Source organism: Haliotis rubra, unplaced genomic scaffold, assembly GCF_003918875.1.
Source record: "Haliotis rubra isolate DU_JTF1 unplaced genomic scaffold, ASM391887v1 Scf713, whole genome shotgun sequence".
In the NCBI taxonomy this organism is placed as follows: domain Eukaryota; kingdom Metazoa; phylum Mollusca; class Gastropoda; order Lepetellida; family Haliotidae; genus Haliotis; species Haliotis rubra.
Window position 1 is genome coordinate 399,842 of NW_025767428.1, and position 26,975 is coordinate 426,816.

General features: G+C 43.0%; 1 protein-coding gene across 1 annotated transcript; it reads left to right on the forward strand.

Annotated features, from left to right (window-relative positions):
• Positions 1-393: 393 nt before the first annotated feature.
• LOC124259211 lies at positions 394-26,975 on the forward strand. The gene is made up of 4 exons (XM_046693308.1): positions 394-462; positions 1,683-1,948; positions 25,198-25,443; positions 26,441-26,975. Exons 2-4 carry the CDS (start codon positions 1,798-1,800, stop codon positions 26,674-26,676), a joined length of 633 nt encoding a protein of 210 aa, XP_046549264.1. The 5' UTR covers positions 394-462; positions 1,683-1,797; the 3' UTR covers positions 26,677-26,975.

The following is a 26,975-nucleotide window of genomic DNA, read 5'->3' on the forward strand; positions in this document are numbered from 1 at the left end:
AGTACAGATTCCCATTGTAAAGCTAGCGAGGCGTGCCAGTATTGTTACTCCCCTTCGGAAACTTTAAACGATCATACAGAAGTGATCTCGCAGATAATGTTATATACACTTTAGATGCTATACGACACAAATTCAATATTTGAATAATATTGTCTTCTGGGCTTCTCAGAAGCCTTTGACAGTAATGCGTGTTATTGATTGGAAATGACATGTGCTGTTGTTTAAAGTATCCTTCAAATAGTTCAAAATACTCAGTTGTTATGGACTGAATGCGTGTTTACATGCACCAATGCAATATATTTCGCAAAAAAGGAACTATGTCTGCAGAGTCACCATGGTTGCACTATGACAAATATAATCACGATTTCAAACATACTGCAACACAGAATAGCAGTTCATTTAGGAGGACGATGGACAATGCCTTGTTGTGTATATTGGTGGCTTCTCTGCTGAGTGCGACAGGTTTGATTCATTTTCATATTTGACATTTTTGGGGTGTGCATGTTCCCATGTTTAACATATTTCAGTTCATGATTCGTTCTCCTGTGGAAAAGGTGCATGAGGATAAAAGGATGCCTCTATTCCTTCAGAGCTTTCATTCCAGAGAGCGTCATACGGATATCTGGTGTCATCACGAACAGTGACACATAAACACAGACATGTGGGAAGCCTACAACAGACTCGTATGATTGTGCATAGGGATTGTGGACCGTTGTTTTCATTGTCATTTTGTTGAATTGTGTTTGTGTTCTTAACAGTGAACGTGAGACCCCTTACTGGTGTGCTCTCTGGGGTTGCGTGGTAGCCTGTTCTTGTTAAATAGTGAATGCAGCCATATGACCATAGATTCTCATGACAGTTCATTTTGTGATTCTTTATACGTAACTAAGCAGTTCTCTATAACGTCTTGTCTGAGGCATTCACAAACGCATCACAATAGAAAATGCCGCCGCTTGCATCAAATATTGAACATTAGCAGTTCAATATTAATACTGAGAATATTTAATCAAACATAAATTATTAGAATTGATATCTAAGACTTGACGATGCCAATCTACACCGAATGAGGTATTAAGCAACTGATCTCTAATTGAGACGGGTTCCATAGTCTCTTCAGATGTGAAATTCTCCACTAACAATTTGTATTCTTCGCACAATATACCACTTGTCTGGTATATCGGGTGTAACAGTAAATCGAAACCACAGTACACTATCCATAACTGTAAGAACTATCTGCTAAAAGCATAATCCATTGATGATTATCCGTGCATGTGATAATGATGTTAAATAGTGATAGTACATGGTGTTCGCGATAAATTGAGTGTATCCTGAATCCACCGTTGCACTCGTCATAAAAGCATGCTCAGGCAGGACTGTTGTTTACCTGAAAAAAAACCCACGGGAACATATAATATAGCTGAAGATAGCCAAACCTTTGGAACGTTCACTTGACTGCATTCATTGTTCCCTTATTTTGTTCATGCCCACTTACAAAAAAGTCATTTCATTGGGAAATCTTTTTTCTTGCTCACACATTTGAATCCATCATTGTCTTTGAGCATAAGGGCTAAATATCTGTTTCGTTCCACAGTTAGGCTAACTTGGTTTACTCACTTTCATACTTCCATAGCTATTGAACAAACAGGTCAAAGAACGTCATCCTTCAACACAATTATTTTCAGATGGAAATTTAATAACTAAGTTCTCTCGGCCCAGGTGTGACTCTTCCGAACCTGGCACTGAACAAGCCCACAGAACAAAGCTCAACTGAAGGAGAACGGACATCTGATCGGGCTAATGACGGCAACAGCAACACCTTCGACAGTTCCGGAAGTTGTGCCCACACGGCGGACGTTCCGGAGCCATCCATTGACAGGGTGGCAGGTAGATCTCCAGACGACCTTCAATGTTATAAGTGTCTCCGTCACCAACAGGGGTGACTGTTGTCGTAAGTAAAACAACAATAATGTCACTCTTCAAAGCAATGTGAAGAGAAATAGGGTCGAAAGTGAAGCCTCGTTAATTAAGGCACCCTTAAACCTCTTCATGGAAACCCCATTCATCCGGACGGTTTTTACACTTCCACTAAAGCACCTGTAACGTTAAATACTAATTGATTCAAGTCTATATTAACCTCAAACATATTATACGAAGCAAGTACATCATGCATGATGATGATGATGATTTCCACATTTGGTAATTAAGAGGTAATTAAAGCAAGAATGAAATAATAACATAATTCTGTCAAAAATGCACAAACATTTCTTTTAGACTGAAAAATCTTAATATGAAAGAACTGTGGATGAAAAACGGACAAAATGCTTGTCATTATTTATAAGCCTGCCGTTATATTCCAACCATATACAATTTTACAAGCATGACACCTGCTTTTCCTATTCACCGAAAACATGCAATTCATTGTTATCTACTGTAATCCGAAAGCTTCTGGTGTAAGTCAATGCACTTCACGTACGTGTTTACTATTTTGTAAGGAAATCATTCTTCTCTTGGACTTTTGGTAGAATTGGTCTCCACTCTCATTCATACTCAGGAAGCGATATTCCTTCACATCCGTTATTGTATAGCATTTTCTAATACAATTACCTCGCGTTGAACAGAGTGAGTTGTATAATTGAAGTTTGTAGAACATTCCCCCTAACTTTCATCCAGACGCCAGATTAAACAACTTCACATTGGAGTTCCATACTGGACCAGCAACGATTCTGGTCTACAACTCTGTTATTGGCATGAAGACTCTGTAGACAGCAATCTGACGGTAGACTTGACCTGTGTCATCCATACTGTAGGACGTTAAGTCAGTATAGTCAGGTACAGATCCATTTCAGTTTCGGGGGTTTTAGTCCAGTCATTTTACGGCCAGTTAGTCTGAACCTTAAACAAATTGCAACAAAAGCAAACTTTTGTTTTTTAGACTCTAGAAAGGTTGACCCTGAACATATAAAAAGTATAGAAAAGTATAATGAACAGAATTCATATTTTTCACAGTTGAAGTGATGACATATAAATTGTCTATTTGAGCGAATTCGAAGTAATGCATGTGACCCTTCATAAACATCAAGCCCAAAGCGTGTTGACAGATGGTAAAATATGGTTTCATTATACATGTATTCAGTAGAGTTTTAGACAATTAAAATAATTAAGTTCTGTACAAAATATCTATTTTGTACCAGCGTGGGTCTTCATTTACTGATTTTGTTTCCAAGTTCCAGTATGGATGACTGATCACAGTCCACACATGATTCGTATCACTGATTATGAATAATTCAAAGTACAGTCACCTTGATGAATGATAACTTTAGTCAGTCCCACATACTGTGTATAACATGAGGTTTTTTTATCAATTCAGTCCTCAAATTGACACTAAATCACTATTCATCGGTGAATAACAGGTCTTGCACATCACCTTCAAAGTCAGTTTGTGCAGAGTTGGTGCAGCTCACTCCCCGACATTCGCCACACCTAGTTGAACAGTCCAGTCCATGATTTCTACAGCTAGATGAACAGTCCAGTCCAAGCTTTCTACAATCCGACTTGCAGTTGCATCTGATAACACGAAGGAGTTGAGGTGGTGCAGGTGGCAGTTGTGCTTGAACTGGAACCAGTTGATGTTGACGGAGCTCACATCCCCAGTCCTGTGCGACCATATCAGATGCTCTCTCATCTTTCCATACTTGTAATTGAAAGTACACCCGCAATGAATGCTGCCTGGCTGCTGCTGTAGTTGGAAGCAAGCTGTGAGGCTGAACAAATGTGGTGCTGGATGACACTTTCTCACAGAACCTTAGATGACGCAGCTCATCCAGACTTGTACCTGTCCCCCCACTGTACAAGCTGATCATGGCTTGTTCTCCAGCTGCAATGGCTTCTTCCTTTGTGGACCACTTTGTGAATACCTCATCTTGTTTCTTGAAATGAGCATCAGATTTCAACTTTTTTAGAGATTTTTTTTCAGATTTGAGAAACCGTCTGAGAATATCTACCATATCCATGTACTGGAACCACAGGCTGCTTGTCCTCGATTTGTTTCTCGATTCTTTTCAGGACTGCCATGTTGAAGACGTCTGTAGATGACCGCTTAAAAGCTAGAGGTCTTCAAAAAGATCAGATGCTTCTTGTAGGTCTGTGTTTGTAGTTCATGTTGGACCTGTCCAGTGATGGTCTGCAGCTGATGTCTGGGAGTCAGTGTCATCATCTTCATAAATCCAAGGATTGGCAAAAGTCTTTGTCACAAGGAGAGCGTTTAATGCTGTATCAACAAGGAAATGGGCACGGATAGTTCTGGCCGTTGCTTTTCCAGTCATCATGTGAGTCACAGCATTGGGAGAATAGATTGTTTCAAAGACGTCACTAAGGCCTGATCCTCCCATCAAATGGCCGACGCATCCAAGAAAACGTAGTCCTAGTCGCAATACTATTGCTTGCAGTTCTCTATCAGAAGGAAGACTGGAAATGATGGTTTTGGCTTTCCACCATAGCAGCTGATCAAAGGTTAGGAAAGGAGTTATTTGTACTTTCTTGCTTGGCTGCAGATGAACTTCAAAGTCGAAAATATGCATGTTGAATCGCTTGGGCTCATGTCAATCACGGGTAAGAAGGTGACAGTTGTTGCTCCTGGATATGTTCCTTGGTGCACCGCTTGCATCATTCCTGACCATGAAGATAGTCGAGATTTCAGTGGCCAGGATAACTTCCAAAGTGTGTCTAAAGGCGAAGCTGGATCATATGTGATTAGTTGATTTGTAGTATGTAGATCTTCATACATCAAAGTGGAAAGGCCATTCCACTCAGACTTGAAAAAGTGAATTCCAATCCGTCCAATTGCCGTTATATCCTTTGAGGGAGCACATGTCCTTGGTATTGCTTTGTTGATTTTCTTTCCAAGAGTGGTTGTTGCTATTATGCCTATTCCATGAAAGGTATTGAAGCCATCAAGAGTCCGAACATTGTGGTTAACATTATCTGCCACAAACTGAAGAAACTGCCCAGACTCAAAACCAGATATATCTGTGCCTAGTAGTAGACAGGATGAGAGTCCGGGACCAGGGTAATCTAAGGCTTCATTTAATAGATAAAGCCTTAGTTGGACCCTTACCATTACCATCTACTATAGAGCTTTATTTCATAAAATAAGACTTTAGTTGGGGATTTCAAGCAAAATGTCCCAAAGAAATGTATTCCCCAAGGGGAATTGTGCCTCTATCACACGAAACGGTGGGATACGAACTCCACCGGATATCTTACCTCTATGTCGTGTTGACGGGAGGTAATACTGTACCGTACGGTACGATCAATAATTCTTCTCTTACAAACCCCCTCCCTGGCCCATCCCTCAAGTAGTACAAGTTAGGTTCGTCTGCTTTGATGTCCACCTTATCTATATCGTAAGTTTTGACCGACCATATTGGGTCAGTAGCCCGTTTCCGAGTGTCACCTTCGTGTTCTCCCGGTTGATATAGATACCTCACTAGGGTCCTGTCTGGTATCTGTTTTTCCTTCCCACGCAAAGGAGCAGCCGGTTCAGCTATCACTGATTTTAATTTTATAGCGTCTGCCGGCTTCTTACCAGTGAGTCGCGTGATTTCATGATTTATGGCAGACACCACCTTAGGGAGCCGCGCTACCCATTCGGTGTTGGGTTTATTTAGGCTTATTTCCTGAGCGTACTGATGACCGAATAAACGCTCAGCCAAAGTCCTATTGAATCTCTCAACTATGGCTTGACTGCGATGAGCCCCGACAGCACCACGCCTGACCTTTGTATCGTGTTTATCCATCAGGTGTGACACGGTACCCATAAACTCACGTCCGGGATCAACTTGGAGCTCTGATGGCCATGTCAACGGACTGCGTTTATATATGCGTTCGAATCCTCTAGCTACCTGGGAAGAATCTTTCGTCGTCAATGGTTCAGCTTCCTTATACCGGCTGGCTACATCCACGATAGTCAGGGCATACTTGTAGGTTTTACGTCTCACCCTGTCGTGAGGTAGGAACAGCAGATCTGCTTGGTGAACACTATTAGTTATGTTAATACCAAACTTCCTTCTAGGCACGTATCGTGGTGGTGGCAAATAGATCTGCCAAAGTGCTTGTTTTTCAAGCCACGCTTTGGCTTCCTGCGGCGGTACTCGTGCCATTTTAGTCAGCTTATCTACAGCGCTAGCTCCTTTCCAGTACCCACGTGGACTATAGTAAATAGACTCAAATTTTTTTCTGGTTCCGTGACATGTCACTATTTATTTATACCTATGTTCTTGGTTCAATTTTCTCATGCCCGTACGCGTACGTGTTTATCCCATCAATGGCTATCCAACGTTTAGTGTCCATAGGTGATAATGATGTTTTATTTATAGTCAACCCGTATATCCTATGCCCATCACTTCTAAGTGTGTTCATTTTATGTTTAAAGGTACGGGTCTTGAACAGGGCTTCCTTGAATCTGGCGTGTTTGATGTGTTGTTTCACCACGTACTTCTTAACACCCTTAGCTTTCCGGATCTCACTATTGTCGGCCTTCAGTATGGAGTACATCTTAGGCCTCAACCCTATGTACTCGGCTATGGGCGTGCCAGCACACTCGTCCTTCATCTTACCTAGGACCTTTTTATTCACCGTGCTGTGTATGGCATGGTCCTTGGGGTAGTCGCTGGTGTCGTACAAATCGAGGTGTTTTTTCATGTCATCGTACACGTCCTCGGTTCGAATCTCCATCAGCAGGGAATCTGTGTCAGTGTATAGCACTTCACACCTGTCATCGTACTGTTTCTTCAGCTCGTTGTAGTAAAAGTCGTACATCAAGTGTTTGGATAAATCGAGGATGCTCATCCCAACGTAAACAGGCCGGTTGAATTTTATGTGACTTTTCTTCATGTGTATGGCAGCCAGGTCGTTATCGAATATCTTACTACGGTTGAATGCAGGGTTAGCGATCAGCTTCCTGAGTTTTTCCTCCTCATTCGACCGAACCAGCTTCACGTCCACGCGTTTCCTCAGGTTCTCCATCGTCTTACCGAATACCGAGTTGTTCATGAGCTTATACAAGTTTTTCTCAAAGTCACTGGTGGCCAGCTTTCGCAGGTCCGTGTTCATTCTGATGTAAGGCTCCATCCAGGGGCTCTGATCGAACTTCAGCACTCTATGTATTTTGGTCAGCCTCATACCCAACGACAGGTACAGCTGCAGGTTGCGATAGTGAACTATGTATTTGGTCTTATTCATTAAGTTAGGCACGAGTTTTTCAACACCCGTCACCCGCCTATCTAACAAGTTATGTTGGTATTCAGACATCCAGTCTGGGTTAACCCTCATACGTTCGGGAGCTAGCGGATAGCTGTTGTGTGACGTGTGTAATGCCTTGGGATACTCCAAGTCTACTTCGAGGATATAACCTTTGTTCGAATCCGGCGCGATGCTCATAATATCGAAATCGGATGATACCCATTTGAATCCCCCCCTGTTGGTAGATACTGACTCATGGCCCATCCGTACAGGTTATTTGCGTCGAGATAGAGAATGTGATTGGTTGGTTTGCTAGGGTCGTAGCCATTCACGTATTGATTATTTGCTTTAGCGTATCGTTTGGTTGCCATGGAGATCCCACCTCGCAAACCTTTCTCAATGAATAGGTGCATGTCATAATCTGTAAGCAATTCCAACTTAACTCCGGTCTTTTTAAGCAAGGCATCCCACGACAGGCCTGGGCTGGTGTAATACCATGCTGGATCTAGTTTATACTGTTTGATACATGTCCTCCTAAATGTCTCAAACACGTCGGCTAATAGTAGTACATCCATCTTCAAGTACAGATCGTGATAGTCACCCAGGTTTTTACAACCAAGTTTATTCCATACATTAATAGCGTACGAGTAATCGTCTTCGGATATTTCCGAGTCTGTCAGATTGCTGTAAAATTCTCTGATGGGAGGTAGTCTGGTCTCGGCGAACTTAGTCCAACTATCCATGTACTCATAGGGATACACACCTTTCCTCATAAGCAGAGATCTAGTCTCGGCGTCTGTGTATCGATCGGTGATAGGGAAGGTATCGTTGGCTTTGATCAGGCTGGCTAATGACGACAATAGAAATTGACACGAGTCAATGAACCTAAGTCCGTCTAAGCTGAAAGAGAGATATTTCTCCATGTTGTTGGGGATGCACGTTATATTACCATCGATTTTCGCGATGGCCTGCATGATTAAGTGAGAGTCGTACCCTCTCAAGTTGTGAAAGACAACGGGAATGTTTATTGTTTTAGGGTTGATTCTAAGCTTGAGATTACATTCGTTATGAGCGGCGCCTCTATACTTACCGGTTATGTGACAGTGATCTCTCACCGAATCACCTTTCAGTGGTGAGTCACACACGTGACAGTTAATGCTACGGGAGTGAGCTAACCTGTCGGCTTGGGTCATACGCATGGGAGCGATTCTATGCAACTTTTCCCTAATAATTTCTTCTTCTTCCTTCAAACACTTTAGAAACCTTTCAACCGCGTCGGGACCCCTGTATACTACGGGAGATTTCGTTTCACCGTCACAACGGACGACTATGTATCCAAACCCACATGCTTCATGCTCTTGTGTTTTGTATGTGAAGCTCTCACCTATGGGTAGAGCATTGGGGTTCCCCCCAACAACCCCGCCTGTGGGAGCCGTAATTGGTTTGACCAATGCTTCAAAGTCGGCGTATATGATATAAGGAACAGACATTTGGTGCTTGTGGTTGTAGAATTTTAGGATATTGTCACCTTCCTCGGGCATGTCGATGCGTATAGCCGTCTGTCCCACACCTTGACAATACTCCTGGTGGGATTCTAATAAATCAGCTCGGCTGAAACCGTGCAGACATCGCACACAAAAGTGTTTTTTCCCATTGTGTTTCGACTGGTCGTGCAACAACCGACTGAAATGTTTTATCCACGTGTAGTGATACTTTTCACCTCGTTGGATCATAAATATATTGATAACACGTTTCCCCACCAACGAGCTGAGCCTGTGTATTATTGTTGTGTCGTCTTCGTGTCCAAAGACATTTATAGCTAGATTATTCTGTTTTTCTACTTTAGTGATCTGAGATATGGTGGTTGGTTCATCTATACCATCCCAGTTGAGTCCATCGTCTTGGGGATAACTAGAAGGCCTGTTCGAATGAGTGTCAGCTGGAAACAAGGCTGATCTGATAGCTAATCTCAAGCAATCGTTTCCTCTATTCTTAACGTTTACTATGGCCTGTTTTTTTCTTATAGTAGGGGGGCAAGTCTAGGTATGATCCGCCTTTGAACGGCACGTAGTTAGCTATGTCTAGATAGACAATATCGATTTTATCTACAGCCCACCCGGATCCCAAGTGTGTGTAGCGTTCTAGGTATTCCTGTATCTGCTGAAAACTGGTATCGATCGATGTGTTTATAGTCTCTATCTGGGTCACGACCTCTTGTACACCTCGGAAGTAAGGCTGAACGTACTCGGTAACATCCCCCACGTTCTTTTCGAGTGTCATTTTAATTGTGATTTGAAATTTGATACTTCCAAGACTGGCTAGTTCCTGTTTTATTTTATCATCTATCAGGGGCTTAATATCTGAGACATCTATATTCCTATCAACGCGCATGCGCCAGCCTCTTAAATACTTACCTACAGCGCGTTCAGTGCGTACGAACTGTATAGTATTCATAATTGCGTACACACCTAAGGAATTAATGTCTAATTGGGCCGCCGTAAATGTAAAAAATCATATATCCTCTCCGTTACCCCAATGAACTATTTTTAGATGGGCTGTTTCGATCCAGTGCTCACACTGTTTGATATAGTATTTCTTGAAGTTTAGCAGGTATTCCGATATACTTGTAAAACAATCTATCTGGTGTTGAGTCGTGATGGTCCCCACACATACGAAGGGACGAGTATACTTAACACCATCTTTAATCCATACCATTTTCAATATTACCTGAAATCTGAAGTTCAGTTTATCTTTGAGTATGTTTTTTTACCTGAGATTCGATGTTTTCACTAGGATCAAGTTCCACAAACATATCTATACGTAAGTGTGTAATAATCTCTAATTGGGGTCTATCTTGAGAAATCGCCTACGTTCTTTTATGTAGGCCTTTTTATTCTCGTAGATGAGGTGATGTCTGACTACGTTCGCCCCGTGAGCTTTACATAAACAATAGTGTCCTTTGACTCCTATACCACACACAGAACACGAGTAGTTGGGACTTCCCATGTGGAAATAACAGTACCCATGAGTACCGCATACCCTACCACAGGTCTCGGTCTTCCCCATAAGTATGTATTCGCATCTATACATGTTTAGCATACTTATATGTGTATTAGTCTAATTGCTTCACAACCAAAGCAGTCGCCGCTATACCCAGCGCTATGAAGGTCAGTTCACGGTCCATTTGTCCCTTGGATGGTGTGTAGTACTGAGCGAGTGTTGGCTTCTGTAGTGGCTCCAATCGTTTACCAGTTAATAAGTAGTATTGTCTCGCTGCGTCGTCGACATCGTGGAATGTTTGAACGGCATGGTTTTCACGCCTGAGTTGTTCGTTAATGTAATCGATCCGCTGGAGGCGTTGTTTAGCGTACTCGGCCTGTGCTATTTGTAAGTTCTCAATAGCGAGATCGTGCCGCTTCCTCTCCGCCTGTATTTCAGCCGCGTGTGACTCTCGTAGTTTAGAGAAGAGGAAATTACTCCCGGAAAATGCCAGGGCATTCACTAACGCACCACCGACCATCATAGCAATCGTAGCCATCCTTATATTTATTTCATAATATCTTCAGGTATTATTCCTTGTTTTACTAGGATGTCTTTTGTGGCCATCGCCATACCAAGGTTCATTATTAGCATACCCATATCCTGCAGGTTGAAATCTAGCTTGATAGTTGGTTGTTTAAGCACCATTTTGGTCAACCGAGCGTATCCTACGGCTAGACTGGCGACCACGGTGGCGTGGTATGCGTCGTTGACGAACGTTTTCCCCTCAGACATTATGTATATGATATAAAAATATATATTTTATTGCATGATATGTGGGTTGACCTCTAATTGTGGGTGAGGGTTTCCCTCCCTGGGATCCCTGTGTCGTGTATATAACCACGAGATAGCCACGGCAGCAGTTGCGCATACAACTAACAAGAGTCGCTCCGGGTGAGTCACCCTGATAATTTTATGTTGGTTACACCACCGTTTTTTACCGGCAGCTACTCTCTTAGGATTCTTCTGCCTGGTCACCTGTGAAGGGGTCACCTCCAGTTGTGAAGGGGTCTCCTCCAGTTGGGGGTGTCTCTCCCAGTTGTGGGGTCTCCTGTGCAGCATCCATCTATACTATTATTATTATTTTTCCTCTCAAATTGACAATGCTTTGCCGTGATAATCGCCGCCGTAACCGGGGCTAACAACATACCGTATTTGTGATACAGCTCGCAGCTAATAGAGCTCAAGGCGTGTTCGATAAAAGGGTCTTTCTCTAGGTCTTCCCACAGGTAAAGTCGGCGCTCCGGGGGGATGGGAAGGAAGTATGACGCAATACCAGTGTATATCTGGGTCATAGCCGATCCTATTGTTTTTGTCATTTCTGAACCTAGTCTAGTCTCGTATTTAGCGTACAGTTTATCGATTTCTTCGGCTGACATTTTGTGAATTTTATCCGGAGTGTACTCCCCAAAGTAATGTTTGGCTTTGCCACCAACAGCCAACGCCACCAGTTTCTCTCGCTTATCATCATCCACCTGTGGTGATTGGGGTACCAACAGTTGCTCTAGCAACTCCTCACACTCCATCCTATAATATGATAAGTAAGTTTTAGTTTTAACAATATAATATACGATATAAGCGAAACACAGAGAAATAAAGGTTAAGTTGCACACGACGAGCACTTCAAATACCATAACTATAACTAAATGCTAAGTATTTATACTAAGCATTGCTAAGCTTTGCTAAGCATTGTTAAAAATTTACTAAGCATTGCTAAGCATTGCTAAGCTAAAACACACTATAGGCTACTGGTTGGTCTGTCTTGAGCACGAGCTTAGCGTGTTTAGTTTCAGCGAGCTGTTTCTTCACCCGTTCCCGTTCTAATTTGCTCATCACATCGTTCTCTCTCAAACACTCTTCGAACGAATCCCTGTCCTTGCAGTGAAATAAGGCAACCCATCGCGTCTGCTCCCTGAGGTCTTTCAACACCGAGTTGAACTTCTGCGTTAGCACCCAGACGCTGTGCTTTGCGTGTCGGCCTGAAAATGCCAGGTACGATAGCATATCTCTCTTTTTTGTTATCTCGCGATTAGCGCTGCAGTCGTCCAGTATGAACAACGTCGACTCCTTTAAATTTCATATGGTAAGCTTTCAACCAGTCCTGTAGACGTGGCCCCGGATCGACTCTGTGTACGTCAGGGTCCGTCATCACCCAAGGTCTTTCCGTGTACGCTTTATTCATGCTCAGAGTAGGACACATGATAACGATGTGGTCGAACACATCCCTGTAGTACCCTCCAACATATCCAACACGAAAACGGTCTTCCCACAGCCAGTCTGCCCGCACACTATGGCGCAGTGTGGGTCGCGGGCAAATCAGTAAATGGCTTGCCGCCAGGCAAATCAGTAAATGGCTTGCACGAATCTCCCATTGTCTATATTAAGTTGCGCATCCATAATAACGCATAGATATAATTTCAACTTGCCAGCGGGTTGAGCCTTCTTGGTAATCTGGATAGTAATTCCTTCGCTACCATTGTCTATTCTACGGCCGCTACCGTAGTTTATCGTCATCCGTGGATCGCATGTCCAACCACAGCGCTGCACTTGTTAGTTAAGTATTCACCGATTTGCACGGATGATAGGTCCAGGTCTTTGGCTATATATGGATGTTTGCTCGGCAGCTTTTTTATCTCATCCCACTGCTGGTACGCACGCATACCATGACTAAACAGCTGGTTGGGCACGCCCTCGATGGTCACTTCCACCTTTTCGATCTCTGGGTTGAAAAACTTCTCGCTGTCCCTCCGGAACGGTTCGTAATCCTCCACGGGGACGACCAGGATGCCTTTCATCGATCGCTCCGGCACGTTCAGGTTGATATTCCACACAGTGTCGCTCTTATCCCGCACGATAGATCTATGCCTCAGTATACGATCGTACAGGATGGCCACATTACCCGAGTACTGGCTTCGAACCTGCCTTGCCAGCTCCGGACTAGTGACCATGTCGAACTCCAGAGAGATGTTGTCTATGGTATAACTAGCTTCATCGCCGTTCGGCGTACGCACTACTTTGCTGTAGTCGTTAAACGTGAGCTCGTATTCAAGCCTATCACCCAGCGCGGCTTGGTAAAACGGCGCGTGTTCCGTGAGCAACTCGAAGTCGAGCGGCACGCAGAACCGGTTCCCGTACGCTTGAGCGATGGCCTTTTCACCGTCCGATAGCTTGTCTAACTGGTCTGCCGTGAAGGCATACCCAATGCGCGACCTGGTCGATTTACTGATACCTTGGTACACGTCGTTGACACGTTCTCCCTCGCTTTTCCAGAGGTCCTTGTAGCAGTGAAAGACGTCGCTGTCGTCGATGCTAAGCACCTCGTTACCGGTGATCTTGATGGTCGTTTTCTTGATGATAGCTCTACCTACGTTCCGCACTAGCTCGCGTTTGTCGTTGTCGGAGGTCAACGTGATGTTGAACGCCAGTCGAACAGTGCCTGGTACAATGAGGTCATTCGCGCCAAGGTTTGGAAATCTAACCAGCAGCGTTTGATTCTGGTCTATCTTGCTGGGATTGTTGGTGATGGTCACCGACTGACGCACGGCTTTGACACCTAGTGGCTCTCTCGATCTTCTGAAAGGATCTAGTTTTCTACCGTACATTGTTATATAAATGAAATATATAAGTTTTAATACTAAATAATGGCCGAGTATATCCCTATGGAGGATATGTGGGATAATAGTGCCCTGGATGATGTTTCATCCTCATTAAGTGGTGAACTCGTACAGCCAACTGTCAACGATTATTACAACGCAGTTGAAAATAGAGAAGACATCAAACCGTTGGGGAGGGACTATTCCAAGTTTACAGTCGATAATAAGGGCACGCTATGATTGAAGGCTTACCCGAGATCGATCTCATGAATAAGCGCACGAGAGAACCGCTTGCCTTATCAACACTCACCAGTCGTCATGGTAGTAACTTTATCCGTGATGAACTAGGCTTCAGATTATTACGGCGCGCCGCGACCTAAACTTCCTCCTAAGACCGTCCAAGATCTGCAAGCAGCCAGAGTCAATACTAGGAACGCTAAAGAAACGTCAGACAGTATCGAAAAAATATTGGCTACGTATCATGATAAACCCTTGCCGGGTCTCGAATTTCCTCTGAGAGAACTGCGAGGCTTAGACGAAGCCTTGAAACATGTACGTGGAGAACTCGTTAACAACATGGGTAAACTGAACGAAGTCGATGAGCGCATCGCTCGCGAGAAAATAAAACTAACCGAAACTGAAGACGATGATATGAAACGTCGCATCGAGGAGAGAATAAAAAACTTGGAAGACGAGAGACGGACTCGGTTGGAATCCGCTTCCTCGAACCGGGAAGCCCTCCGATCACAGATCAGTAGAGTACGGGAAACCATCGATCGAGTCCTAAATGAAGACACCACGCTAGCTGATAGGATCCGAATCCTGTTCCGTGAACAAGGCATCACCATCACCAGCATTCTGACTGCACTGGGCTTCATCATATCAACCCTGGTGGTGTCACTGAGTGGGGGTACCCCCACACCCCCAAGTGGTGGCGGTGGTGGCACAGGTGGTGTTAAAGAGTGGATTAAAAAACTAGGGGAAACTCTAGCTAAACTGGCTGGTAAGGCCGCCGAAGCCCTACCCGGCATCCTGGGTAGCATCGTCTCGTGGTTGCTGAGTGTTTTAGCTAAAACTGCTACGTGGCTCAGTCAAAACCTGTGGGCAGCCATCGTCGCAGTAGCTGGTTTGGTGTACGTAGCGGCTAAGGAATTTTTAACCAAATGAGCCCCAAAGCCACCCCACCAACCACCATGGCTGTTTTACGATCGATGTGCTGTGAACCCACAGTGGGTGCAGACTGGGGCTGTAGGTGTGTGTGTTGAACCCTAGGTTCCGGGGATGGCGCCACTATACCCGTTTCACCGGTCGTGGGTGGTGGGACGTGGGGGACATTGACATCGAGGTTGACGCTCAACTTTTGACCCGCCGTGGCTACAATTATTTCGTTGTTGTAGCCCACCACTTTTTTAACTCTCAGTTGCATATCGCTCGGAGCCATGTACAGTCCCACGTCGAACACGTAGTCGACTTTCGACCTGGCGTATTCCAACACGTCTTGGTAGCGTTTGATGGCACTCGGGAGATCAACCGGAGCATTGATAGCATCCTCTACGTTGACAACGAACTGTTTCTGAGCGTCGTAAGCAGTCCCCTTACCTAGTATATTGGAACGCGTTTGCGTCTGCGCACCCAATAGTGCCCACACGTACGTTCGAATCGAGTCATTCAAGCGTTCGGTGCCGGCACGAGTATACCCTTTCGATTCCAACATGAATTTTTTTCCAGTCACCCCTCTGCTCGAACCTCCAAACTCGGTAATCCTTGCTGTCGTCGAATGCCATATAACGGTCATCCCACTCGTTTGTTGTGACGTAAGCATTCGCATACGTTTCACCACCCCATTCTTTCAACTTCTCGCTGGCTTCCACGAGAGGCATGTTGTGAACGATAGGAATACCCAATCCGTGGTTCGGTCCCGGCAAACGCCAATCCGTTTTAGTGTCGATTCCGAATTCGTTGCAAATACGTTCGTAGGCCCGTCTATCGTACTGGTTGTTTACTGCATTCCACGCTTTTTCCTGTGAGAGCGGGGCGCTGATCTCTTTGAGGATACGCCTGACCTGGTAGTACACGTGAAACGTGAACACAGACTGACTCAGCGGTCCACGCCGAGTGTCGGATACACCACACCCCGTTGTAGCGCACCACACGGCGAAGTTGAGTTGATTCTGCCAGAACTGCATCGGGTTGTTGAACCAAGCGTGCACTATCTTAACGTTAGTCACCGAAAACTTATACTTATCGAATACATCTATGAACTGGGCGTCGAAATACAATCCATCAGCGACCACGATCTTCATGTTTTAAAACTATTATATAATGAGTTTATATAACATGTACATAACACTCCCAGGAATAACGAGCGGCGAGGCCGTTCAGCTGACGCACGCGATCGATAACACGTCGGGTCAACTCGAAATAGCACTGTGCGATATAACCTACCTACCGCGATGGACTAACATCAACGCTAGCAACAATAAACTGTTCGTAGGTGGCGCTAGCAACAAGATAATTGATGGTTACTACAGCGTGTGCTCTCTAAGCGATGAGGTATTCAAACCATTGGGAGCCGAACTCAAGATGAACGACTCAAACGGTACAGTGGTGTTAATCAACAACGGAAGAAACTCCTTGAGGCTCGGTCGACCACTGGCTAGAACACTCGGTATGCAGCCTGAAGAGATAAAACCAACGACTACCGCCACAGGCACGAAGTTACCCGACCTAGTACCGTACCGAGAGCTGTGCATTCATCTCAACCAGGTTAGCACAACGGACAATATTCAAGGAGGCCACCCTTCAACTATACTTAGAGCAGTGCCGGTTAAAACGGAGAAATACAACGACGGCAGAACCGAGTCGTTTTCAACGTGGCAATATAAGAGGTTAACCCAGGGCAATATCCCTGAGCTGATAATATCGGTGTTAGATATAAATCATAATCTCGTGAATATAGGATACCTCAGCGTAACGCTGCACATAAAATGACCAGCGCACAAGGTCCCGGAATGAAGTTGAAAAAATGCACCAATGTGGGGATCTCCGATCTCGGGGACACACGCGGATTCGACGACCCCGGAGTAGATGGTAAAGTGTACGCCTTGCAACTTAAAAACAGCATTTACAAACGCGTTGAAGTTTCCGGTGGTACTAGCAACCTAAGTGATATAGTAGATACCTCAAGAGCGGTAGTCAACACTAAGTACACCCTTGTCACCACCGGGGATGATAACTGGATGATATACCCATACGGAGGCAAACTGTTCGACTTAACCGATGTTGAGAGCACTACCGTCGCCCGAAACAAACCATATACGCTCGTTTTCACCGATGATGACAAGTGGTTGTTATTACCGGGTAAAGTCGACTGGTTTCTCAATATTAGGCTCGGCTCCCCCTACGTGTTTACGGATAACAAAGACAACCACCTAAACAAAGTCGTGAACAACGGAACCCTGCTCGTGGCTTACATCCCGACTCAGAGACGTAGCGTAGTCATCAGCCCACTCGCCAGTATGGCAGCCCACATGCTATCGAGTAAAGCGGGGATACAAAACGTGGTATTGCAGTTGGTGTCTGAATTCGAAGGTGTGGTCAGGATCCTGGAGAGTCTACCGGCGAACTCAACATTGATCATCCAAGTCTACCTAGGGGAACCATCGCGGGATAATGTAGAGATCGTGAAGGGGGTCAAACTCCGGTGGGGGAAACAACAACAGTATCACGTTTGCAACGTTTACGTGCGGGTGGGTGTCGACTCCAAAACCAGTCTGCAGGGTGTCACCGTGGTCGTGGAAGACACTATATCACTAACCAAGATCTTCCTACCCGACAACATACACTTCATGGGGGGTGAAGTGCACCCCTGAATTATTATCAGAAAACCAGTTGGAAATTATATCGTAATAATATAGCAATGTCTTGGATTCACCCCAACACTACGATTAACGACTTAGGGGACACGGAGGGATTCGATCAGCCTGGTGAGGAAGACACCTTATACATCCTGCACTTCAAAGACAACGTGTATAGGCGGGTGTCGTTATCGGATTTTAAAGAGCCTGAATGGTTACTCAACTTAACCCTCACCGCACCTTATATCACCTTGAGACAAGATGGTACTATCTCCGAGATTAAGAACAACGGCATAATTATAGGAGCGTTCGTTCCGCACCGCAAAATTATATTAGCAGCAGGAGAGTTAGTTTCTGAATCTCATAATATATATATCGCACCAATACCAAACCACTCGGGCAACATGGTAACTTCCAAGGAGAGAGTGAAGACATCAATCAAATTACTTGATCACCAAGAGGTCTTTAGAAATGTAGCGGAAAACTTCACATTCATAATAGAAGTCTATCTCGGAGATGCCTCGTTTCCTGGGACTCGTAACATTATAGATGATATGTTGATACGGTGGGAAGACAGGGCTAGTAACCAACGTTGTCTTATTATTAAGGTATCGGGAAACGACCCTGTACCAAGTCTTGATGGGGTTCGTCTCCTTAATGGACGTAGAGCTAAGACCCCGCTTTTTTACACGCACGCTGATCTAAGTATTATCGGCTTTAAGTACATTAATCGAAGGTTAAATAAAACCCAATTAAAATACATTACGGGATTGAACTATATCCCTGAACTAGTACCAGAACGCTAGATCGGTTATTAACTGAAAACCCAATTAAAATATCTTTTGCAATATATATTATAGGATGGGACTGTACCCAGTCGTAGAGGAAGTAGCGAAGACCTTAGAAACCGTCGACGGGTTTCGCTTGAGGCAATTATGTGACGTAAAACGTCAACTACAACAAGACCGCGACACACGGGCAGCATTGTACAAGAAGTACCATAGAGCTTTCAATGCTGTGGATGGGGTTGATACCACCCTTATGGCTACCAGTATGGGGTTAGGGGCAGTAGGTGTGGGGTTGTTGACCACCATCGTAGCCGCACCCATAGTGCTAGGCATCGAAATAACAGCGGGGGTGTCAGGGTTGGTTGGATTGATGTTTAAGTTTGCGTCACGCAAATTACACCGCAAAGCATTGAAACACGACGAAATTAGAATTCTAGCTGAAGCGAAGTTAAACACAGTAAGCGACCGTATTTCAGCGGCACTCACTGACAACAAAATCTCAGAGGAGGAGTTTCGTTCAATCCTCTCTGAACTCACAAAATATGACAAAATGAAACAAGAGATTCGATCCAAGTCTCGTAAGTCTGCTATAAGTGAGGATGAGAAAAAAAAAGTACATAGAACAGGGGGTACAAAAAGCCCAGCAAGCCTTTATAACGAACACCAAAGAAATCCTAGGCGATTCACGTTAAACTGTTTCGTTGAGGTAAACATGGTATAGTGTCATAGCGGCACGTGGACATAGATAAAATGAAAACGAACCTACCTTGTACTACTTGAGGATGGACCAGACAGGAATTATTGATTCCAGACAACGTGTCACGTGATGTGTGGGTGCGCATGATCTACCCGTTAAACTGACCTACTTCAGCTAAGTCCGCGGTAGCTCAGTCGACCCATTATGTATAGTCTACCCAAACTGTGCATGTGGAGTTCGTATCCCACCGTTTCGTGTGATAGAGGCACAATTCCCCTTGGGGAATACATTTCTTTGGGACATTTTGCTTGAAATCCCCAACTAAAGTCTTATTTTATGAAATAAAGCTCTATAGTAGATGGTAATGGTAAGGGTCCAACTAAGGCTTTATCTATTAAATGAAGCCTTAGATTACCCTGGTCCCGGACTCTCATCCTGTCTACTACTAAGGTCAATGAGTGCAAAATTTAAATTTTTTAAAAAGTGTTTTATTTATCATTCTCCATCCATACAATGAACTCAGTTTACAATATATTGATTAATAATGGTACCACAGGATTTCCAACTGTCGATTTCATGAAAATGCAGGAGGAAAAATTTCGTATTTTTGCAAATATCTCCCTTATGGAGCGACTTTTAGTTTTTGCGTGAAGAGCTACTTTTTACAAGCATTTTTGCTCAAAATGCAAAGCAAGGCTGAATCTTTTCCTTTTGTTGACAGAATTATATTCCAGGCAAACTGTTTAGATCTCAAAAATCGCATATTAATCGCATAATTACTTCAAAGGTTAATGAGTGTGACAGGAAGCGATAGGCATTTTTACATGTATGCCAACGAATGCTTTTATACTGCTTCACATGCATGTCAAATGAAACTGCTTTCATTCATGCAGTGAGTTGGATTAATGATTTTAGCAACATAATTACCCACAGAACAGTTCAGGAAATCACAGGAACAGGTGGGAACCCTATCCGAAAAGGTGTCAAATACATAGTATGAAGATGAAGGCGAAAGTGGAAAATATATGCATACAAGCCATGTTATGTGCTATGACTGAAGGATCGAGGCTGTACTAAAAGACTTTGCTATCACATGTTTGGTTTTAGGAATCTTTGTGCCAGAGGATTTTGTTAGTTGACGACACTACTTGTACTTTTTTATACAAAAGGTGCAGTGTGTGTGTACCAAGAGAGGTCATCAGTGGCGGTATATACCTAGCACTGGTGTAAGTTTGTTTCTATTCACAGGCCAAGGTTTATCATTTGAGCTTTGTATTATATGTCAGGAAACCAGTCAGTCTAAAAATACGCTCTACAACCAGACAGAACTGGGCATCTCATCCATCTTTGAGGCCACCCAGCTCAGACACAAATTGAAACATTGCAAAGTTCGGTCATCTGTAGACAGGCTTTCGTTCCTCTTTGAAGAACCTCCTGACGGCAACCCTAATCTAAAATGGCACAAACTCTGTTATTCAGCATACACACATTAGGGAAAAATAAATGTAAGGCTTGCCAAGGAACAGTCCAATGCTTCACAAGGAAATGAGCAGACGGGTCTTTCAGATGAAGGATACCGCTTTTTACGCAGGGGTACTTCAACAGTGAACTTGACGTTGTGTATTTTCTGTCACAGCTCCGAAAGCAAGCAGAAGACGAGCCATGTTTCTAACATAATTATACATTCTAAAGTGTGCACAAATGCAAAATATGTACACAAGGTCTTTGAACGTATTATAGACGTAAATGATTTAATAGCAGCCGAATCATGCTATCACATCTAAGTTAATTTCTGTGGGATGCCAAAAGGGCAGAAAATGACAGCAAATGAGCTGATATGGCCATGGCTTGGTTGTGTCAGGAGTTATGTCACCGTGCAGAAAATGGACACATATTTGAATTGTCTGCTGTGTTCATTAGGTACAAAGAATTAGCCAGTGAGTCAGACTCTATCATCCCACCATCATATTTCAGTAGACAGGGGACTTCAAGGGACCTTTATCAAAGTGCATTGGGGTCACTTATGAATTTGTTGTTCTTGTCACTGGAGCACGTTGCTCTGAGACTCTGCAGTGATATGTCAGATCCGGGATTCAAATGTTGTGACGTCAGTGAAGAAGTAGAGTTGGCCAGTGTACCTCCTTCTGAAGAACGTGAAATAGGCGTGTATCTGATGTTGAACGGATTCAGAACACAGGTGTTCGTAGTATGGGGCAAGACATGGTCTACAGTGTTTGCGGGGACAAGGAAGCACCACCTAAACATGTTGATATGGGTATGACCCTTCACCAATCAACATGAACAGTCAAGAAAACTAGTTGAGCTATACCATATAGAATGCTTGGCACATCATCAGTTACACCCGGGTTCTCCAAGCACTAGATCCACAAACTGGGGTAGTGTTTTCAAGGAACTTGGTCTTTGGGAGATTTTCTTTTTCTTTTTTCTTGGGGGCAGGACACACTTTTCGTGAGAACATCAAGCAAGATGGACTTGGTACCTTGGTGCGAAGTGCCCTGTACTTCTAACCCTTGTGTTCATAACCCGTTCAACATCAGATGCGCCTATTTCACCTTCTTCAAACTCATTATAAACATGACTTTGGCCACCAAGTAAGATGTTCAGAAGCATGTACACTGGCCTACTCTGCTTCTTCACTCATGTCACAACATGTGACATGATATCACTGTGGAGTCTCAGAGCAACGTGCACCTGGGACAAGAGTCCACAATGAACTTGTTCCCTTTATCAAATGATAGGATGATAGAGTCACTGGCTAATTCTTTGTACCTCATGAACACAGCAGACAATTTAAATTCGTGTCCATTCTCTGCAGAGTGACGTCACTCCTGAAACAACCAAGCCATGGCTTTATCAGCTCATTTGCTGTCAGTTTCTGCCCTTTTGGCATCCCACAGAAATTTACTTAGACAGTCAATATGATAGCATGCTTCGGCTGTTATTAAATCATTCACGTCTACAACACGTACAAAGGCCTTGTGTACATATTTTGCATTTGTGTACAAATCCACTGTTGAAGTACCCCTGCGTAAAAAAAAGCGGTATCCTTCATCTGAAAGACCAGTCTGCTCATTTCCTTGTGAAGCATTAGACTGTTCCTTGGCAAGCCTTACATTTATTTTTCCCTAATGTGTGTATGCTGAATAACAGAGTTTGTGCCATTTTAGATTAGGGTTGCCGTCAGGAGGTTCTTCAAAGAGGAACGAAAGCCTGTCTACAGATGACCGAACTTTGCAATGTTTCAATTTGTGCCTGAGCTGGGTGGCCTCAAAGATGGATGAGATGCCCAGTTCTGTCTGGTTGTAGAGCGTATTTTTAGACTGACTGGTTTCCTGACATATAATACAAAGCTCAAATGATAAACCTTGGCCTGTGAATAGAAACAAATTTACACCAGTGCTACGTATATACCGCCACTGATGACCTCTACTGGTACACACACACACTGCACCTTTTGTATAAAAAAGTACAAGTAGTGTCGTCAACTAACAAAATCCTCTGGCACAAAGATTCCTAAAACCAAACATGTGATAGCAAAGTCTTTTAGTACAGCCTCGATCCTTCAGTCATAGCACATAACATGGCTTGTATGCATATATTTTCCACTTTCGCCTTCATCTTCATACTATGTATTTGACACCTTTTCGGATAGGGTTCCCACCTGTTCCTGTGATTTCCTGAACTGTTCTGTGGGTAATTATGTTGCTAAAATCATTAATCCAACTCACTGCATGAATGAAAGCAGTTTCATTTGACATGCATGTGAAGCAGTATAAAAGCATTCGTGTGGCATACATGTAAAAATGCCTATCGCATCCTGTCACACTCATTAACCTTTGAAGTAATTATGCGCTTAATATGCAAATTTTGTGATCTAAACAGTTTGCCTGGAATATAATTCTGTCAACAAAAGGAAAAGATTCAGCCTTGCTTTGCACATTGAGCAAAAATGCTTGTAACAAGTAGCTCTTCACGCAAAAACTAAAAGTCGCTCCATAAGGGAGATATTTGCAAAAAATACGAAATTTTTCCTTCAGCATTTTCATGAAATCAATCATTTTGAAATCCTGTGGTACCATTATTAATCAATATATTGTAAACTGAGTTCATTGTATGGATGGAGAATGATAAATAAAACACTTTTTAAAAAATTTAAATTTTGCACTCATTGACCTTTGAACCCAATTTGTGACCTAATTAGGCATTTTTGAGCTTAGCAAACAACAGATTCGTATTCAGCACGAAAAACTACCCCAGAAAATGTTGTTTGCTTGCTTTTACTCAAAAATGCCTCATGCATCCTTAAAATCCACATTTCTTAGAAATTTGACTAGTCTACTAGGGAAATGGTAAAACTCTTGAAGTATCAGCGATGATAACCCTGTCACCAAAATTGTTCAATCAACCTCCGCTTCATGTATGGGACACTGTATGGTGATTCGTCTTTCAGATGTTTCTTCATTTCCTCAATCAGGTCACAGACTGTTATTTGCTCGCTGTTATAAGCTTCAATGTATTCTGTTACATGATGGAAGGCTTGGGACTTTGATGTGTCCTCAGGTCTGCCGACACGGGGACGTTTTGCAGATGTTGGGTTGTCGTCAGTTATTGACATGGGAATTTGCTTGAAGATCCGAAAGTTAACACTGCCTACATTGTGATACACAGCATCCACTGCACAACAGTCTCTCCCATACTCAAGTCTTGACAGCACAACCATACCCCAGTCATCATTTCTTCTGTAACAGACGCTTCTAATGGTATCTTGGAACTTGGTGTCAGTGCGAATGTGGACCATGTGCATCATTTGCTTCTTACTTCCCACTTGGCCGCAAAATAAACAGTCAGTCTGAAAATCAAACTTGCTGTCCACTGAACGAAGTTCGCGTTTCTGGGTTCTTATGTCAGTGTTGTCTGTTGACTTCCTCCTGGAGGCTGCTATGTTGTTCGGGTTGACATAGACGCGTCTACATTCTTGATGAACAGTCTGTCCTTCAGTTTCTATGTCAGTGCTACGACTTCTGCTTGCCTTGTTGATACTTTCTGACGAAGTTTAACAGTGGGCTTTCTATCATCAATACTCTGGCTGCAGAGAACAAGGCAATCCATTTGTTTCCCTAAAATTAAAAATATGATACAGAGCTACGATTATTTTCATTTTTTAAAATAAATCTATTCAGATATAATAGTATTTTAAGTATAGAAGTATAGATATAAGTATTTTATGTCTTGTACACACCAAAAATAACTCTAAAAGGAAAGAGGGAAATAATTTTGCGTCTTTAGAGCCATTAAATGCGAAAAACTTGGTATATTCCTTCAAAATCGATTTTATTTAATTATGGCGGACACGCGTTTCCATAGATTTAGAATTCAAGCAGAACTCCGCTTCACAGAAATAAATCATTTATACAAATTGAAAAAGATAAGAAATTAAAAGTCTATCATGTTTAACATTATATTATATATTATAATATGTATCTCACACATAATATATCTAAAATCTACTGATTTGTGAATCTTTATTCCACAGGCTTCTGTTACGCCTGCTCACAAACTAACAATGATCAAAGAATTATGTCAAATTTGATCACTGTTTTTGCATTGCACGGACCTATGAAGGATTGTATACATTTTATGAATAGAAATAACTTCATTTTCATTGAACATAGAAAATATATCTACCTGTATGATCAGTGCCAAGTGCCGTCCTGACATGTTATTTACGTTCAACTGGGCTACAGTTTCCCAGCAAGGTCATATATTGAATGCGGCAAATGTATGACCTTCGTAATTTTGGGGGGCTCTCAAAAAAATTATTTTGAACTTTTGATATGTTATAATGTGGTGTCAACTAAATGTCTTTTGATAAAAATACTTTTTGTTGCAATTTGTTTAAGGTGTTTTGGTATTCTGACTGGACTATTTTACACTAAGTTAATATCACTTCTTATTCCATCCAGCCGACAGATTAACCAACTTCACAGTTGAGGTCCACACGACTGACCCGATGACCAACGACAACTCCGACCTCCATCTCTGTTACTGGCATGAAGGCACAGTAGGCAGCGGTATGACGGTAGACGTGATCTGTGCCGTCAACGCTATTGGACGTTACGTCAGAATCGTCAAATACAATCCCGGAAATAAGCCTTTAACGTTGTGCGAAGTTGTGGTGAGGGGAACATCTTTGCACAACACATGCAGCGGTAAGGAAATCCAAACGAATGGACAATTGTCTTCACTTGTACTTGACAAAGCAAATTCGGTATTCTAGCGTTACTAAACTTGAACCATATAACAATCAATCCTGAAGTGACAGTATAATGGTTAAGACAATTGGTCCTGGTATCATGGAACCTACGTCAAAATATCATTATCTTACCTCACACATAAATGTCGCTTTCTGATTGGCTGAGCGCTCTTCTATTATTTTCAATGTACCCCGCTTACAAGCGAGTAACATTTCAATGTACCCCGCTGTCAATGGCAACTCATTTGGTACTTAGTGGTAGTAATTCTTTATCTCGAATAACATTGAATCACGTATGATGTACGGAAATTACCGATGTTTTGCGAATGCAAATCGATGGCAGGGAGATAACTCAAAATCTGTTTTTCTTGTCAGCAAAATCTAGCGATGGCTACAAAAAGATTTGTACCCGTACTTCGAACAATTCAAAAGTAACATTAAGGTGTTCGGTAAGATAACATGTTATTCACTGGTCCCTCGGGGTCCATGGGTTGATGTACCCTCGATGTTTGTTTATGTTCCCTGAGCCCAAAGGGCGAGGGAACATAAAACAAACATCGAGGGTACATCAACCCATGCCCCCCTCGTGACCAGTGAACAACTTATAATATTTGAAGCCAACATAACAGAGCTAATGTAAAAGTTTGTATGTTTGTGTGCATGCGTGCGTGCGTGCGTGTTCGCGAGCGTGTGTGGGAAGGTAATAATCGCAATTCGCGTGGGCAGTCTTTCATTTTTAACAATTTTAAACGCATAACGCAATAATATTTACAGTGAGTGAGTTAATATTTAACGTCACACCGGCAATATCTCAGCAATATAGTGACGAAAACAATTCATACTATAAACAATGAAAACATTCTGAAGAGTCTATAATATTTACATGTTATTTTTAATTGCACATTATATATATGACGTATTCCTTCTGTCACTTACATTTGAATATACTTCAGAGTCATCTGTCGTGTTCAGTCGTCAGAGCACAGGAGCCAGAGAGCCTGACTACATCATCGCCGGTCATGAAAACATCGGGAAACTCGACTGTGCCAACATGTGTCTCAGAAAGGCTTCTTGCAACGCCTTCAACGCAAGGTCTCCGTCCGTGGGCGTGGTCAGTTGCGAGCTTCTCGCTGTGAACCTTAACCCCGTCAGTGATGCATCATGGGACATATATGAGATTTTTATTTAAGTGTTATGTGCTTGAAGAAAGGTAAGGCCTACAGGCTGCGTGCAGCAGAGGGCGAGTGTTCAGCTAATAGCGGAGTGAGTGGCATGTAGGCCACCTTCAGCACGTACCACTGTTAAAAACTCTAGTGTTGGAATATTTATACGCAAACTGTGAGGCCGATGACACCTTGAACTGTAGAACAGGACAGACGTTTCCTTGTTTAGATGACATGATTGCGTACATACACTTCCTTTCAATTTTCTATTCATATAATTTTCATCAACACAACTCCCAATAGAGTTTGTTTCGATAGAGACTTA

Excerpts from the sequence above, each read along its gene's own strand:
- LOC124259211 (XM_046693308.1), top strand. The coding sequence starts at position 1,798 with ATGACGGCAACAGCAACACCTTCGACAGTTCCGGAAGTTGTGCCCACA. Across the intron at positions 1,949-25,197 it reads CAACAGGGGTGACTGTTGTC|CCGACAGATTAACCAACTTC; the intron begins GTAAGTAAAACA and ends TATTCCATCCAG. Across the intron at positions 25,444-26,440 it reads TTTGCACAACACATGCAGCG|AGTCATCTGTCGTGTTCAGT; the intron begins GTAAGGAAATCC and ends AATATACTTCAG.